Genomic DNA, 19058 nt, shown 5'->3' with positions numbered 1-19058 from the left:
CTCCCTGAAAGGTGTGAAAAGCAAGTCTGTCAGTAAGTTAGTTCACAGTGGAGCTCTCTGAGCTCTGGAAATCACCAGAGGAGAACATCACATATCACTTCGTGTACCAGACTGAGCTGCTCTGCTCCAGAAGAAAGGGAAACTTTGGAACAACCTTCGTTGTTGTTCCTGATCAGTCTTAGGGCAAACTGAAGCAGCATGTGACAGAGTGAGGTCCTGCAGTAGGACAGCTCTCAAAGAGGACAGTTGTTCTCATTGACAAGTCATGTTTATTGCTATGCAACTATTGTAAAAATATTGTCACTCACTGCATAAAACAGAAAGACAGGCTTGCATTTTCCTCTGTATTTTTCCAGAGCATCAATGGAATCAACTTCAGCCTAAAAGGAATGTAAAATAAAGCAGGTGTTTCTAAAAAATGTTTCTGCTTCAGAGGAGTACACACGCAACAGACTGGACCTGAACATCCTCAACTGCCAACTCTTATCCCTTACGTACAGCAAAGCACCTCTGGGCCCCAGTCTTATGGGCTAAAATGACACTGGTCAGAGCAAGGACACAATTCTCTCAGCTCAGCATCAGAGACACAAGAAGCAGGCAGATGTCTCTGGGAGATTTTGCCAGCAGCAGTTTGAACAGCAGCTGGAGGTTGCTGAAGGCTGCGTGACATGGAGTTTTGAGCATCTCCAAGAAACGGTGCTCCACTGCCTATGCAGGAACTTGTGCCAGCGTCCTGACCACTCCTATTGTGAATACTTTTCTTTTCACCTTGTATCTATTGGAATCTTCCCTGCTGCAAGGTGATCTTGTTGCCTCTTGTTCTTTTACCATGTACCATTCAGAAACATTTGTCTCTGCCTTCTCTAATGACGCTCCATTAGACAGGTGAAGACAGCCATTAGATATTTTCTTCTCCAAAGTGAACAAATCCAGCTCTTTCAGACTCTCCCCTGTACATCAGAGGAATACATATGCTACCGATTCTGTCTAGTGTTACTTGCTTAAGCAGTTTGCTGCACACTGCAGAAACAAGTACTGTGAAAAGTTCACCATGTCAGTAAGCACGCATCTGCCAACAAACTGGTCATCTTGCCAAAGAAGAACAGCAAGTTTATTGGCAGGGCTAAAGCAAGAGTTGGACTGTGGTAAAATATGAAAGACAGGAAAAAAAGATCAGTTGCCTTCAAGTTGTCTTCTCCTTTGCAGAAGAAATCTGAAAAAATGTTCAAGCCTGAAAATTCTTAATGACATAAGCTCTTACTGATGTAACCAACTGCCTGCATCCAGCAGACTTACACAAGCTGGAACTCCTGCACTGTTACCATTGTGGCTGAATACTGGAAAGATAAATGACTTCAGCCTTTAGTTACCTGCTAAGTTCAGGGCAATGATTATTTTAAGCAGTGCCAAACTGTATCTTACCACAGCAAAATGCAGGAGGTCACTGCTGACTTCATTCCTTATTTTTCGGAAAAGATCCACTACTGTTTTGCAGGGACCACACCAGGCTAGAAATGCATCAACAACTACAAGCATGGAAATGTATAAGAAAAAGGTCAAAATGAGCCTTTTTAGACATACACCAATAGGCTGGCTTGTGCACTTGTCCACTTTGCAGTGTAATCTTCTGGAAGGGGACTACAAAAAAGGTTGTTAGTACAATAATAAGAAACTTGAAAACCTCTGAGAATTTTAGTACAATAATAAGAAATTTGAAAGCCTCTGAGAATTGAGGTGCCCCATGGTGACCTCTGTGGCACCACCCTCCTGGATATGCTTAAGGTCGGTCTGAATGTCTCAAGCTCTCAAGACCGATCTCCAAATAGTCTTGCATCTACAGGCTTATTTGTTGCTTCCACTCAGGGCAAGAGAAACAGAGGGTTTGACTGAAACATGCATACCAGTAGAAACTGATTCCTGACAGGACTGGAGTCGTTTTAACACAGGAAAAAATAAACCTCCTATGTTGACCAAGCCCTTACCAATGAGGCCTTTGAGACACAGCATTTCTTCCCAGAGTTCCTGGCTATTGATGTTAATCTGTGTGAAAATTTAAAAACAGTAAGAGCAACAGTAAGTCATCAGGTAGCTGTAAACATACTGACATATCGTTGCATTCTTGCATGTAAGACAGACATCAGACATACAGAGGTATTGCTATCTGAACACTTCAGAAAAAAACTTCTGACTACAATCCTCTCACCTCTGGTCAGCTGGGCAGTGCCAAGCTGTGCTAGAGCATGGGTGGGAGACCTCTCAGAAAAACCACGCAGTCAGCTGAATTCAGATACTCTTGCCCCCAAACTCTTATTCCTCCCATCCTTCCCACATGCTCTTGCTACTACCGGATGCCAGCTCTCAGAGACCCACCAGCAAGCCAGCTAGCCCCAAGGAACAGTTTAATGGATTAGAGACCTAAGTTGTCTCAGAAAGAAGGAAAGGCATATGGAAAGGAAAGGAGCATCCAGGCAAATGCAAGCCCTTTTAGTTGCAGCAACCGTTTGAACAGTCTGGTTGCTTGCAGACCCCTGCATCAGTTTGCAGAGAGACCAAGAGTTGTTCTGGGGTCCGACTGAGGAAACAGCCCCTGCATCTTGGCAAGGCATCAGCATCATGGCCAAATGACCACTCTCCCAGCTGAACCTACCAGGTGGTGGTGGGTATCCAGATTTATTGTGCCCCAGTCTCAATCTTAGCTACAGGACACCGCTCTGTGCTTTCTGGGTTCTTTGATGTGCAAGACAAGAGGCTGCAGCTGAGGGATCACCTAAGGCTGCAGCTGTGAAAGCAGCATTCAGGCTGACTTGTTCGCCAACCCCAAGAACACATTTATCCTTCTCAGCTGCAACCCCTCTCTCCCTCCATTAGTAGTTTCTTTCCTCCCTCACTCCAGGCAAACTGTGGGATGCCGCACCATGGGCTGGTCGTGCTGTTAGAACACCACACTGGTCTCCAATAATTCCAGCAACCTCCTTTGCTGACCGGCCTATTTCTGTAAGTGTAGGTCATGCGAGAGCAACAAAGAATAATTTTCACAGGGTCTTGTTGCAAAGAAAATAAATAAATAAATAAAAAAGGCTCGGCACAAGCTACTGAAGTGTCAGCAATAACACAATATACTAACCATGCCAATAGGACGTGCTAAAATGCTGAGCTGGACTTAAAGGGGAGAAAAAAAGGGTGGAAACCCAGGGTTAGTAGTGTTTGATATTTTTTAAACAAATTGTTCTGAAAATTTTGACTCTTCAAAGAAGTGACTTTAAACAATCACTCTCGTTATCACATTGGTAATACAGTTTGTTGCTGCTGTGCTGATAGTGAACAATGAAGATTCTTAATAACTTTCTCGGTATCATTAATCCTAAATACATTTTGCCTACACTGGAAGACAGTATGTTGCAATAAGGCTAGCTACTATTCAATAATTAACACGAACACACATTAAAGGACTTTTAAAATTGCAAAGTAAAGAATTTGAAGAGTGGAAATTCCTATGCAAATTAAGCAGCCTTTTACAGATTTTCAGAGACGTTACTGGAGGTCACATTGTATGGTTTCTCCAGCATCCCACCGCACTCAGAGAATGGGGAGTTGTTCAAACATCTGTCTGTTTTCCTGTTCAGCACGTGAACCCAAGCCTAATTTTTTTTCAGCAAACATCTGCAGAATTAAGAAATGTAATTATTCCAGGTATCATCAGTGCTAGGACCACCCTCATAGTGTTTCAAGAACGTTAATGAGTTCAACTCATTTACGATGATTATAATTTGCAATAACGAGTTCGACTGATGGACTTGGAAAGCAATGCCAACGCTGTTCAAAGTTTTTTGCTAACTTGAATGCCCAGAGGCAGCTAGGACTTGCTGTTCTCTAATAGAACCAGAACTTTTCTAGGACATCACATTGTGTCCCACATGAGGTTCATATCCACCTGCAGATGTGAACAACCACACTTTTGCAAGCCTAGACCAGGCTCTCCTAAGCTGGGTGCATATTCAGCTGCCAAAGGTGAAAAACCTTGTTTAAATTACATTCCCCATCACATAGGAACACAGTGGGACAAGCAGCAGCATAAATAATTTCTAGCTTAACAAAGTGATCATCCTTCTCTTCTTATACAAACGCTCAAACTTTCACCCCATGTTTTCCAATTCTTACAGTGAACAAACAAGGTTATGTACTTTTTCCTTCAGTATTTCTCTCGTGTAAAGAACTTCAAAATTTCAAGATGTTAATGACCTGCTTTTTGGCTTTCTCTATGATTTTGCATGCTAATCTGCCTTCAGAAATCCCCTCTCCCCTCCTAACAAAGCATCATGAGGTCTCTTGCACAGTATAAATAGGGAAAAATTCTTCTGTGCATCACTGTGAAATAGTTTTTTCAGCCTTTGAATTCTTCTTGCACCTCCTAACTTTTTTCCAGCTTTGCAGCAACCTTTCTAAATATGTGTACTGGTCAGAAACGTTCAGTGAGCAACTCACCAAACAACCAGGAGAATGCCCTCTTCCCCCCTGGTCCCTACTTCTGGAAGTCCTATGAACAATTCTCCTGTGAAACATAAATGCGTGTTCTTTGAAAGCAGCCACACCACAGGACAGTGCCAGCACATAAACAGCTCTTCAATGCAACCTGCAGTGAACTCTCTGCACCCCTGACTCTGGGGGACATAGCTGACTTGCCATCGCTTCCCATGCTTCCCACCTGCCTTCAGGAATACTTTTCCACCACGAGGTCCTCGCAATAGGGCTCTGCCAGAAGAATGCAAGTTACCCTAGGACTGAACATCATTCTTTCTACTGTTGTGAGTTTAAAAGATGTTTTAAAAGGCATTTCTATCACAGCTGGCTCCTACTGACCTGAAGGACTACCTCCTTTTTCTTTGCAGCCATTCTCCTACAGCAACAAGGGTCCTTTGAGCAGCACTCCCCAGTGCAAAGCACAGCAGAAGTCTTCTAATTATGTGAATCCAGCTGCTGGTCAACCTGCACCACAGAGAAAGCTTTTCACTTGTCTTTGCTCCTCTCTCCGGGACACACTGCCTTTTGCATCATCCCTGCCCAGTCGGAGGGATTGGGGGTGCGGGGTTGGAGATGAAGTGCTGCTGCAGGGCCTGAACTGCCGCACGCCTCCAAAACCACAGCAGAGGCCCCCCACCCTGTCCCCTGGGGGTCGCAGAAGGGACAAGGCCAGGGCCTGGCGGTACCTGTGCGGCGGCTGGCAGCACCCCAACGCTGCTACCGCAGCCCTGACAACGCGGGGCGGAGCAGCAGCACAGCCTTCCCCGCTCCCCCTTCTTGTCTGTGCCGCAGCCAGGAGGGTTTGGCTCCGTCACCTCCGTGATTCCCCTCTGAGCAGCTGCACTGGGAGCCCCTCTGCCTCCCCTTTGCCTGGCAAACCCGCCCAGCTCTGCCGCCAGCCCATGGCCGCAGCCCCACTGTGCATCCCCCCGCTCTGCTTCCCCCCGGCCCTTCCAAGCATGGGGCGCGGGAGCCAGCCCTGACCTCCCCAGCACCGAGCAGAGGTGGGGGGTAAGCCGCTGGCCCCACTCCAAATGCAGCTCAACTTTAGCTTTTTCCCCTCATCATTTGCAACAAGAGCACACTGCTGGGTCACACTCAGACCCGCAGGGCGATGTCCATTTCAGCAGGGCTGCTGCTCACCCCGCTGACTCCCGTCCCTGGGGTCCTTAGGCTCCAGGTGCAGGCCTCAGGGGGGCTTCTTGTCCCATGGCGCGCAGTGGCCTCCAGCTGGGCAAGGTCTCTCGTGGCTGAGAGTGTGGCTTCTGGCACATCAACTGCTCTCCGTCATTGCCACTGCCAAGCCCAAGGAACGCTGCTCAGTGCCTCCAGCACCAGCTCAGAGGAGCAAGCTACACCCCTGGCCACCCCCAGAAGCTTTTTGTAGAAATAAGCCTTCAGTAAAGTTTTCAAAAAACTTTAAAAAAAATTCAAAAAATGTTGACCGCAACTGAATTTTTACATGTATCATGTCCTTACATTTTAGGGTTATTAGACAGTCCTCTTAGTAAACCAATTTTGTAGTCTTCAAGAATTTAATCTCATGCACCTCCATTATTCTTCTGCCTTATGCTTCAGCAGTTTCATGCTGGAGGTGTAACAGCTACTACACAGCTAAAATCTGTAAATAGATTTTAAAAAATATGAGATGCTTGCCTTAAAAACATACTGACACAAGATGCTTTTGAGCACATCACATAGCTTCTCTCAGTACCATGATGTGAATCTGTGACAGGAACAACAGGCAAATTTTCAATCTCATTTGACTTTGAGTGGGAGAGACTGCTCCAAATAAGCTGGGGGTGGTGAGGTACAACCAAGTCTACCAGTTGTCGGATAACTAGCATGCCAGACTCCATGCAAAACTGTGCTTTTTGACACACGTTCACAGATTGACCATCATCACTGGACCCTCTGAACAGATATAAAGATTGAACATACTTGTCAAAATTAATTACGATAGGTTTTCTAGAAGAGAGATAGCACAAGGATGCCAGAAATCTGAGGATGTGTATCCTGTTCAGACGAGCTCTACTTGTTTTGGTGATGCAAGCAACTCTGTAACTCACAAGATGCCGCTGCCCAAACAAAGCAGGTAAACATCTGGCCAACAAGTTTGCTCCCATTGTAAGTCTCAGGCTAGCAACTACGAGGCTGTGGAGAAGATTGCACGGAAAGCTCAGATTTTTCCATGAAGTTCAGAAAAACCTAGATGTTCTGGTAAAGTTCTTTTTATTTACAGTATTCATTTTCTTCTTTTTGTACATACCTATAGCAACATCAAAAATTATTCACAAAGCTTAACTGAATGTAAAAATGTTCTCATCCAACAGTTTGTCCTATCAACTTCACACCTGTGGAAAATGTCAACTGTTCTCATGCAGCAACGAGATTGTCTGAGCATTTTTATTATTTTTACTTTTTTTTTTAAGCTTTTCTGGTAGAATTTTAGGAAACAACCTCAAAGATGTACATAGATACTTTACTCACCTTTTTTCTGAACACTTTTAGGCACCGAAGTTTTATAGCATCAAACTTAGATTTGTTTTTAGAAACGTGAATGGAGGAGGAGGGGAAAAAGAGATATGTAAGAACTTGAGTTCCTAAATGTACATAGCAGGAGTGTGAATTTAGAAGCCAGATGCACACTAAAGTTTTACATTTGTAATACCTGCCTCAGAACTTTCTTCGAGTTCAAGCAAAAAAACGTGATTGATTTTTATAAATAAGACTTCACTTCTGAGGTACTGATATTTATCAAGTTCTCACATATTTTCACTTTTCTTTTTGTTCAGCCCCCAAAGTCCATCACAAAAAATTTGCAGGACATTAAAAAACTGCCAGTCACTTACTGCAATGCCTGGGGAAAAAGTGTCAGGTGCTTGCTTTTATTTGTCTTTCGAGAGTGGAAGAAATCACATGAAATGTATATATCTCCTCTGTAATCATGTGGTAAGTTATCTGATAAATAGCACATTCAAATTCCAGGCCAAACTGTGGTCACGTTTTCTGACACAAGTAGTTACTCTGGAAAAAAAGTAAGGCTATCACAATTTGACCTTCTGATTAGGATTAAGGATTAAGATACTTATCAAAATTGGTTAGCAAAGTTACAGACCTCTCTTCTTGCTGCAGCCTTCCTGAAGCTCAATGTAACACGAGAAAGATTTGGTTTAAGACATAGACTGCAATCTTTAGTGTGCCTGTTAGTGCTACATAAATATAGTGTTTGGAGATTATGACTATTAAAACTATAGTCTAAACTGAAATCAGAAGTAGACACGGGAAGAAAGCAAGAACCCTGAAACTGCAAGAAGGAGAGCTCCTTGTTGCTCTCATTTGTTTCTATGCATATTTGACTCCTGCCGCCACTGGGTGGGTCTTGCGTTCCAGCCTAACCTTACACTGTCTTCTTCATTTGTACTCACAATTTTTCTCCACACTTACAGGCACAATTTCAGCAACTTATGGACAATCTAGCTTCTGAATGTAGTAAAATCCCCTTGCTTATAATCCAGGTATCCAAATCCATGCAAGTGTGTATATCTGCATATATACACAAAATTTATAGCAACGTGACTGAGTAAAAAGAAAAAAATAGTATTTTTTCCATTCCTTTCCCCAACTTAATGCACCCGTTAATGGAAATAATTTGTAAGTCACTTAACTATGTCTGGAGGCAAAGGATGCAAAACAAAAGCAATCCCTTAATCACTGCTTGCCAGCTTCTTCTGGTCTCTTGAAAGTGTAGCTTTTGCAAGATGCTGCTCACTCTATTGATATCAGTGATCAGCAAATACTTATCACCAGTGAAATAAGCTAACCCTTCAGCAATTATCCGAGCAAATTCTTAGCTTCTAAAGCAATAGCTTATGCATGCTGATATTGCAGCAACCTGTTCCTTTCCAGAAAAGTCAGTCATGCTAACTTTAAAGTATGAGCCTTCTAAAAAATGTACAGGAACCTAAAACAATCCAGCTGACCCATTCCATTGATTTGAGTATGTCATCAGTACCAAGTGACCTTGTATGACAGCAAAATGCTAACTCTTGGATCTTGTCAGTACAGAACGTGCTGCTTATAATTTGGGGTCTACTGTCTCCCTCTATTTTCCTCTTTAGAAAGGAAGTATAATTTAAGTTAAGCTGAAGTTCAGAAATGCATATATTTTACTTAAAAACATTCATCTGTTCAAAATTCAAAATAAACTTTATGGGATACAACAGTTTTTTTTTTAAATAACATTTCATTCAAACTGTATATAATTCACTGAAGTATTCGTACAGCAAACAATGGTCAACCCTTGAAAACCTGTAGAAAAAGATTTTCACACAAAAAAGGAAAAACAAAATTGAGGTATCACACCCACGCACATTCATCCAAGCACACGCACACACTCAAACACACCCACACACACGCAGGCTGCAGCAAAAGCAGAAAATTGTAGGCCCAAAAGGAAAATGACGACTGATTGTTCTATTCGAAAGTCCAGGTAGCTCAGGAAAAAAAACAAAAAACAAAAGAACAAAACAACCCCCCAAGAGTCCTCTGAGTAAAGAAACTACCTCAAAAAAAATTCTCAAGTGCACTGGAGACCTGATCATTTAAACTGTTTCTGCAAAGCAGCTCCCTGCACCTGAGAAAAATGCAGCCCAAGGTGACTTGTGCAAATATAAGGAGTCAGGAATATCTCCTGCTATTCCTTAAGTAGACATGAGGGGTGTCCATAGATTCAATTAGTCTTTGATCATGCAAGATACTGCTGGAGTGCTGTCTTCGCCCTGCAAGAGAAGAACAACCTGTTAAAAGTTGGGGTTCGGCTTTATCGTCAACAACTTTCTGTCCAGAACTATGAGTTACGCCAGTAAAAGAGGAAGGATGAATTAGTGAGGTGAAAGGAAGCCAAGCAGCTGGTTCCTTCAGTTTGGAAGAATCTAGTTTCTGGTGCAGAAATGTTTGGCGTGGGCTGTAACTAAGAATCCACCCTGCACTTAAGAATAAGATGATCTTATCAAGAATATTAGATGTTCAGCATACTCTTAGCAACTGGCCAGTATGGTGGGAATTAAGAAGCATATTGAACTTTGTTATCAACAGACTTTTTTAAACATAAAAAAAAATCTCCCTTCAGTTGGTAAAAAGCAATTCTTCTTCTGTAATACAGATGCACCATGAAAAGCAGGTCCTTTAGCTGAGAAATCCAATGCTACAATCAGTAACTCAGAACACATTAGAGGCAAGTTAGTCAGACTGTCCCTACTAAAAACATACAATGGAGGTGAGAGGTAGGAAAGCAGCAGTCAGCGTAGGATTGCAATAGATGTGACCTAACATTGCACAAAATTTTTTAAGAATACCTCCCAAAAATCTATGGTCGCAGTTTCATCAGTATTTCAGCTAATTCAGTGTCTACTACACCCTGAAGTGTTTTGCTGTTCCTTTTACCCAACACCTCCCAACCATGCTATCATGCCTTTGACTGGCCTTTCCAAGATCCAATCCAACTCAGCAACCCAGAAGAAGATAACGTAATTAAAAACAAAAGATTTCCATCTAATCTTGTTTCTGGATTTTTTTTTTATACTTACTTGTCACACAGATTTGGATCTGATGACTGACTCAATTTATGTAGAATATCTACTATTCCCATGTCTCGTAGTTTATCTTGGCGCTCTTGTGAACCTACAACAATAAATCACATTGTTGGGAATACCACCGAAAATAACATATGCAGAACAGAAGAAAGGAGTGGCAGCAGAAAACAGCCTAAGAAGGGGCTATGGAACATAGTTCAGCTAAAACACAGGAATGAAAAACTCCCCCAGCTCTGGCTACTTCAAAAGAGAGCTCTAGTTTCTTTTTCGTATTTTAGCGTGCATGAGTGTAAAGAGAAGAAATTTTTGAAGGCAAAAACCTGAACACATTTGATCCTAAAGCAAGCAATTGAAGTCAAGCTTCTTTACTCTCATCTCTCAGATTTGGATGCAGAGAACACTTAACTGGAGGTATGTTTCTGAGTCTGAGTTGTAGCACTGTGGAATGCCTGCGAGCAGAAAACCACCAGGAGCATAACTAAGTGTCACATGCTGAATAAAGTTCTGTCACCTGAGAGATGTGGAATAGGAGTAGGAAAAAGATACCCTAGAGACACCGATTTCTTTGTTGAAGAGCAGCATGGTCAATTTGAAGATCTGTAAATCATCCATCTAACAAAGTCCTCCTCCTGGCTCCATTTCTCAAAGCACACAAACTCCCACCCACCCTTCCCTTGCCATTCCTTCCAGTTCCACACGAAGGCCTCCATTTGCCCTCTCCACTCCTCACAACAAAATCACATTTTTTTGTGAAAGAAGCATCCTTCAGCTACCTCCCGGTTACTTTCCATTGTTCCAGGCCATGGCTCTTCTTACTGAATGCCTTCTCCATTCCTTCCAGTTTCACCCACAAGTCCTTCTACTGGTTTCAGACTCTCACTGCCCAACGCATTAAGTTATCCATGCTGGGGGAAATTCCTTTCCAACAAGTCCCTTTTCTAATCAGTTGCCATTTATGCTCTCCAGTGAACCTGCTCCCTCCAATGATAACTTTCCACTGCCTCCTTAGACTTGGAAGCTCTCTCACTAGGCTTCTCTTTCACTCCAATTTTCAGGTTTTACAGAAGTGCTGCAGATGGAAGCCTCCCCCTGCTGACTCTCATCAGCTCCTCTTTATTGATACGCTCTTCCTGTGCCTCCCCTTCCTGCCCCAGAACAGCTCTCTACATTTTACACAGAATCTACAATTTACACCGAATTGCACAGAATCTGTGGTTCTGTGATTTTCCTCAACATCCTCCTGACCTCACTCACTTCTTCCATATTATACCTATAATGACATCTCCCTTTGTGCTGTGCACTGCAAGTACTGAGTAGTATGTTACATTAGCCTTTTGATCAGGGTAGTAACTTGTCTATGTATTGGTAATGAGGCTTTCTTACCTTCTTCTTCATTCCATATGAGATTAGATATACAGAACATGGCAGCAAGCTGAAGTTTAGCATTTGAATGACTCTAAATATAGAAAAAATGGTACTCAAATTTAGAATTTCTCACATTTACATTTTGACATTCATTCTGTAATAAATTAGGTAGTGAAGTTGGGATAAAATTCTTATCTATAACTTCCTTCAGCACTTCAGTGGCTTTCAGTCAATTCCTTCCAAATACTTATTCAGAGGTCTACAAGATGCCCCTTTTTCAAGATCATTTAATGTTTTCAATGCAAAGTTGTTAAAGGTATTGCTTAAGTCACTGAAACATTCTTACGAGAAATAACTACCGGATTTTCCTTTTAATCAGACTTTCAGTATCACTCTGCCATATAGAGCTGTATGCCATGGTTTCTAAAACACAACTGGGTACATGAATGTTAAGTGCATGATACTGGATAAGAATTTACATGAATACATGGTAAAGTGCCATCTTTCATTCTGGCAAAAGACCAACATAAAACCTTTAAGAGAAATTCCCCCATACCATGTAGTATTTGATTTTCTGCAGGATGTCGTCATTGGTCATAATCAGTTCTTTTGCTGTTGTTCCATCTGCTATATTGGCAAGTATACATAATGTCTGAAACAAACAAACAAAAAAACTGGTAAGTTATTTGGCTGCAGATCACATTTCATGATTTATACAGTTTTCCTGACAGCTTTGAACTTGTAACAAACAATTCATTTAATTAGCTTTAATATCTTTAATCTGAAGTTTCCAGCTTGCTTACATTTGGGCCCAATGCCAAAAAATTAACAGCTGAGGCTGAACATCCCTGGCAAAAAACAAGTCATTGCCATTTGAAAATAAAAAGCCGCATTCATTAATTCATTTAAATTAGTAAAATTTTAAGTCTGTCAGGGAAATATGCAGTGTATAGAAAAGATAAGATACACTGGAAAGTAAAGCAGTCTATTCTGTATCAGAATTAGGAAAAAAGACCATCCATCCAATTCTTCAGGTCAGGAAAGGGAAAAACAGAGGTCTACCTGCTGATCCAGCAGAGTAATAATACCACCCCCTCCAAGTCTAGCCACACATCTTACCTGCAGAGGTAACACAAGTAAACTACAAACGCATCTGGTTATTTCTTGCAAATCATAGAAGCAATCCTACAAAATAACCTTGAAGCAACTAAGCCCACATTGGCACTACATGTATACCACATTAAGACCTACAAAGGCAGCTTTACTGGTTTTCAGGAGGCATAGGGAGATGCTCTGCAAATTCTTCCCCAAAGAGCTGTGGAAGAACTCAGCCATGTTTTCTGGATGTGCAGGGATGACTATAGGAGAGCACTGGAGAATGATCAGGCCAAAGACCTCTACCTTCAGCCCATTCTTTACTGAGCAGAGATTTAGACCGTCTGGATTTAGCTATGTTTTTACAGCTATATGCCATGCTGTTTGCTACCAATACCCATCCTAAGACAAAGCAATCCTCTGGAATCTCCCATAGCTTCTCGCTGCCCCCAGTATTCATCACCACATGCCCCGGAAGACTTTGAGAGAGCCCCATTTCCATCTTGTCTTTCATAACTGTTAATCAGCATAATTCTGTCCATCTATCCTCTTACTTTTGGTGTAGCATCCCCACAGCAAGTATCCCTGTAAGCTGGCCCCCTTACGCTGCCATAATAAAACCAGGGATGCTTTACCCTACTGGCCATCTCCCTTTCCTCTTGCACGTTGCTTTTCTTAAAGCTGTAATTTTTCAGAGAGTGCCCCTCCCCACCTTTTCCTGGGCTACAGCAACGTGCTTGTTTTCCTTGCTGCTGCCTCCTCTCCTCCAATCACTGCTGGCTCCCCCAGGCACCCAGCACAGCTGGGATACCACATCTCCCAGCAGAACACACACTGCTGCCAGCAAGGCAAGCAACGACACTATTCTTTATTATTGACTGTTCCAACGGCTGCTGTAGAAGCAAATAACCATGAAGCCTTCCTCAGCGGGAAATAAAGGATTTACTCTCTTCCTTTCTTCCTCCCGCCCCCTAGCTGCCATGCTACTGCCTTAGATTTAATTCTTTTGCTTTCATGTATAGTGTTCCCCGTTTGTCAAATTTAAAAAAAACATTCTGGAACTCAAACATGTTTGTAACATGCTCTGAAGAGGAATGTTCTTGTAGGTACTAAAGTTTTTAAACTGAGAGATGTCAGTAAAATGCTCTCAGCACTTCATAATCCCAAACAAAAACGACATGTTGGGAACACGAAGCATTTCTAGGTGTTTCTTAAATTGTATTCTGCCATGACAACATGAAACAAAAAAAGATACCTGCTCTTTGACTTCTATATTGTGCTCCCCTTCCAGAATAAGGGTGACTGCTTGCATGATCTGCTTCCCATGAGTGCTCATTATATGGTCTATGTGCTGCCAAAGCAATGATAAAACACAGTCAGCGTAACTTTCCAGACAAAGAAGTAGCATTCCTACTTGAATTACTTAAAGAGTAGCAAAACTGCACAAAAATCCTAGCTCCTAGTGAGGTCTCCCAAACCCACAAGTCTATCACAACAGGAAAACTTTGTAATACTTCTCTTCATTTGAAGCCTTGTCTTGTTTCAGAAGGCATGATACAGGCCTTGGTTCTGATTTCACTGAAACCTGTAGGAAAAACACTATTTTCCCATTTGTATAGAGGCCACAGTCTGAAGACTAAATCCTGCGGGACACAAGCTCTCGGTATGATGTTGCAGTTAGAAAGAACCACCTTCTCTCCCCCTCTTATAACAGAAGGATCTCAAAGAAGGTAAGAAAGTTGTTTTTATTTTGTTGTTGTTGGGTTTGTTTGTTTGTTTTAAATCATTTGGAACTTTTGCTACACTTACTGAAACATTGTATAGGTACAGGTATGATATCCACATTTAAAATATCTTAAAGGATTCAGAAAGATAAGGCACATAAACTACTTGTAGTCTAGGAAAACTGGTTCAAGGTTACAGACTTACAGATAAAGGGTCATTTTCTTAGGAACTATAAACACCTATACTAGAATGTAATAAGTCTTGAGGAATAATAGAAAAATGTGCAAGTAAATCTACAGGATGAACTCGCAACAAAACTCAGGAGCAACAGCAAACAGCCACCAGAGATTACCAACACATAACATACACTACAATTTTTAAAGATGGAATTTCTTAAAGATAGGGATTCCTGTAGGACTTCTTAAAATTGCTAGTAATGAAACTTGATTCAAAAGCTGCCAGATAAGTTATTCTGGATGAAGTTTTTGTTACAGAATGATAATGGTTGATTTTGGCTCTGAAGTGTGCTACAAACAGCAGGTGAAGCTAGGACAGTTTCTGCTGAGGAACATCCAACGTGATAACTAGACTGTTGTCAGAGCTCAGGGTCAATTTAATGAATGACTGGTTGTTTCATTTCACATTAAAATTTTCACATTAAGACAGAGCAAATTTTCTATGAAGTTTACTGAGACTCACTGAATACAAATATCAGATTTTTTGCAGTGACCTTTTTGTGGTAGAAACAGTATGCAATAAACACACAGTGGAGGCTTCACAGTTTCCCCCCCCACACACAAAAACCTTGCCTTGCCAAATGTTTGCTGCATGTTTTCCCTTTTTTCTTTACAGGGGATTGTATCTTTTCCCCCACAAATATCTCTTTCTTCCCATCAAAAACAATTCATGGGCTTACATTTCCAAACCGTTTTATTTCAGTGTGTGAAATGAATATATGTATTTTTTAAGTGCACAATCCTGCAGTCAAATTCAAAAAGCCAGTACTCTCCATGTAGTTGGGTAAGAAAAGCCATATTTCAGGTATCAAGAAAGAAGAAACACAGGTCTTCTTAATATAAGTACCTCTCCACACTTAGATTCACAAGTGCAACCCTCTTATTGCTGTTCTCAGCAAGTTTCACAGAAAGGCATTTACACTTTCAGCAAAATGTTTTTGCTGAAAGCTAAATGCAACGGAATTGATCATTAAATGTAACTGTCTAGCTCTGTAATTGATAATTACCAAGTTCCAGTGAATGTATAGAATTCTTTCAAACTTTTTCTGACACTGGTTTGCACATTTGTTTAGAGATACTTGGATAAATGCAAAGCAGAGGCCTGTTTTAGCAATATATCAAATAGCAATCAAACAGAAACATAACTTGTATTCTCAGCCAAAATCTTCGTTTTAACAGAAAGAGTAAGAGTTAATTTATATCGTCTGTACAAACAGTCAAAAAGTCTGTTTCCAGCTCTACTTACTGGGCGAGTAGAAAGAAGATTCCTGAGCAGTCCCAAAGTTTTCATCAGAACATTTACATCAGAATCAGAAAGTAACTGGAATAACTGCTCTGTACTCAGACCTCGTAAGATGTCTGATTTGATCTTCTGTTCTGCTTGAAACGCCATATTCTGAAAGAGACAGAAATTTTGCCTTTTTTTTTTTTTTTACCTTAAGCTTGGGTTTTTCACTCTTAGTAGACTATTAACTGCAAGCATATCATTTTTAAACTAATCCTGAAAATGTTTTAACTTATGAAGAACTATAAAGTCCTCATATGAGTGACTTTATAGTTATGCAAGTGAATTAAATTTCCATGCACTTCTTGTAAGCAACTGACAGTGTTGACCTGGTTATTAGCCGCATTTATTTGTCTTTGGCACACGACTGACACTGCTCGACTGTTTCCCTGACTGATCACAGCAACCAAAGTGGTATGAGAACTAAAGGGTTTTATTTTATCACTAACTGATGAAGTACTCCAGACTGATATTGTTTTCGTTCTTTCGTTAGGTGGAAAGACAAGCCAGATTTCACTTATATTATTTTTAGCAACAACTCAGAACTTCTTTAGGTCACATTAACAACCTTTTTAAGAAATGCAATTCCAAGAAGTATTTCAACAGTATTTTACTTACCATTAAAGCCCAAATGCCGTTCACTCGCAAGGCAAGATTTTCACTCTGTGTTAAACTACATAGAAGTTCTATGGCTCCTGATTCTAAAATAGGCTAAAATGAACAGGTGGGGAGAAAACAATTAAAACACTACTTAGAATAATTAGACATACATATAAAACTAAATATAAGCAAGACTTCTTGTATTTTTTTTTTTTTTATTATTATTCAGTTTACAAAATGTTCAGTCCACTCTGATGAACTGGCCAAGCCATGCCCTAAATTCATATGCATTAAAAGGTAGGTTTCTATGAAAAATTCATGTCAACATGGCCTTATTCTCACGTGCATCTGTATACATGTACACACGCACATACTGTTGTGATACCATCCATTTATCTGCCACAGTCACATAAGCAAATGTTTTCCCCAACAGCTTTCAGTTTGAGGCTGCTCTCTAAAAACACTGCCTTCCTTGAGCAATTACATTTTCTGAGTATCAGGTAGGACGTATGTAACTGTTTAAAAGAGTTTATGGACAATGAAAGCTACTTGATATCTTTCTTTACCTTTAAACTTCATGTTTAGTAATCAGACCAAATTAAAATCCAACAGAAAAGCTTTAGCCAAAGAAAAATAGACTGCTCTTAACAATCAGATGAAAATTCAAAACCTCGTAGTATCACATCTTTAAGCAACAAGAAAAACAGACACACAGCTTTTCTTTCAAACTGATTAATGTAATGATAGTTGAATTTGGAACTACTTTCAAGCTGAACTGAATTTGAAGATTACTAGTTTTATCTAAGTCCTGAAGAGCTCATGTGCTTTTGCCTTTTAGGATCATGCCTTTTAGGATCATGCCTTTTAGGATCATGCCTTTTAGGATGCACCCAATGATGTATGAGGCTTTAACATATAAGGTGCTAAGCTTCAAAAGTTACTGTTTCAAAAGCAATGAATAATTCAACATCATGTGAGCTTTTGAGAAATTGTTTTTTTGTTTTGTTCTGTTTTCCCCCTGCTTAAGACCTTAGTTGATCAGAAGTGTATAGAAAAGGCTGTACTTTATAGGAAGAGGATTGTGTCTCTGAATAGCAGCCAGCCTGTAACAGAACCAGCCAGCAATGTGTGCCGAAGTTCACCTGGTCCCAGGTGCTTGTGCACTGCAATGAGCTGCCAGGGAATCGTGATTTCTCTACGGACGCGGTAGTCGGCTGGCTCCTAGGGAATTCTCCACAGGCTCAGCAGATGGGAGACATTCCAAAATTGTTTCTTTACTAAGCTTTTTTGCGGGTTAGAATAAAGATCCACTTCAGTTTTGTTTAAGCGACTACTAGTTTACATACAATTTTGAAAATACCATGGAGAAAAAAAAAAATCAATACATCAAATAAAAATTAGATGGTTTACAGATGCTTTCAAATCTAACATTTCTAAAAATTCCTTCATTTTGCATAAGCAGTATTTTGTTTTAGCAATGATAATTTTACATGAACCGTATGCCCTGATAGAAAATTCGGTATTCCACTGCAATTTGAAGTAGAAACACTAAGCTAACTGTGACTGGCAGTATGAACAAGAAAGCCCACGGGCCAGTGAGCTGTCGTTGGTGCTGTTTTAGTTCATTTTCTGTCTTCTCAGAGATGACTAAAACCACCAAGATCAATTGATCAAAACAAGGTAATCCAAACTGCCCAACAGGAGCCCACATACACCATAATCTTGCAAATGCTATCTGTAAGAACTCTTTCAGACTTGGGAAATCGTTCCATTTTATTAAGTATTGATACGTATGTGTGATCTGTATGAAAAACAGATGAGTTACAAAACTCAAGACCAGATACCCTGTATCTTTCAGTCAACAACAATAATAAAAACCACAAGACTGAGTTATGCCAGCATTTTCAAGATCACAATAGTAATTCTCTAAGACAGTGGATCATATCACCAATTGAAGTTTGTTTTCTTGTTGCTCATGAGTTTTGTGTTGTTTATTTTTAAGATAATCATGTTTTACAACTACAAGTCAAAAATTGTGTCTACTTTTTTTTCCTTTAGAGACTACATTTAACTATTCAGATGTGTTTTTTAACAAGCTATCAGTGATTACAGTATGCCTAATATTACAACTCTATAATGCTTTACAAGCATTTGCTAACAATAAAGATGCCCTTATGCTTATTGAGCCACTGTATAACATAGCTTTTATCCAGAAATAATAAGAGGTAACAGACAAATACTTACCTCTTTGCTTGGAGAGAATTCCAGAAGAAGATTGCATAGCGTGGAAGATGCTACTACCAGCATTTCATTTGGAGCATTCTGTAAAACCTGTAGTCATGAAGGGGAGAGTGGAGAATCTCTGTTAACTAGTAGGATAAGGAAGGCATCATTTTGAAATGGAATACCTGTAATTATGCTGCAATTTGATATTCTACACATTAGGAGATGCTTTGATGCTAGTAGTGCAGATCCATGCGGTGCTCATTCAACTTAATGCGATGGTATATACTTTAAGCACTTTGATCCATTTCAATCTTACGGATAATTGCATTCTATAAAATTATTTTTAAAAGCCTTGCTGAGCTCTTTGGCTTTGGTTTTAGTATCTGCAATGAGATCTAGAAGGTAAAGAACTTC

General features: G+C 40.5%; 1 protein-coding gene across 7 annotated transcripts in view; it reads right to left on the bottom strand.

The window, feature by feature from the left end:
• Positions 1-8664: 8664 nt before the first annotated feature.
• The window catches only part of ARMC8 (armadillo repeat containing 8), a 62429-nt gene continuing 52035 nt past the window's right edge, over positions 8665-19058 (bottom strand). For all 7 annotated transcript variants that reach the window (XM_035545107.1, XM_035545109.1, XM_035545110.2 and 4 more), the window contains 8 exons: positions 18663-18749; positions 16437-16529; positions 15780-15929; positions 13828-13923; positions 12034-12129; positions 11496-11568; positions 10107-10200; positions 8665-9299 (listed from right to left, as the gene is read on the bottom strand). In XM_035545107.1, the coding sequence (XP_035401000.1) occupies positions 9266-9299; positions 10107-10200; positions 11496-11568; positions 12034-12129; positions 13828-13923; positions 15780-15929; positions 16437-16529; positions 18663-18749 (723 nt within the window). In that variant the 3' untranslated portion in view covers positions 8665-9265. The remainder of the gene's footprint in view (positions 9300-10106; positions 10201-11495; positions 11569-12033; positions 12130-13827; positions 13924-15779; positions 15930-16436; positions 16530-18662; positions 18750-19058) is intronic.

The sequence above is a fragment of the Cygnus atratus genome, chromosome 9 (genome assembly GCF_013377495.2).
Source record: "Cygnus atratus isolate AKBS03 ecotype Queensland, Australia chromosome 9, CAtr_DNAZoo_HiC_assembly, whole genome shotgun sequence".
Lineage (NCBI taxonomy): Eukaryota > Metazoa > Chordata > Aves > Anseriformes > Anatidae > Cygnus > Cygnus atratus.
Note: the sequence above shows the minus strand (reverse complement) of the source record. Positions and strands in the feature narration are given on the sequence as shown.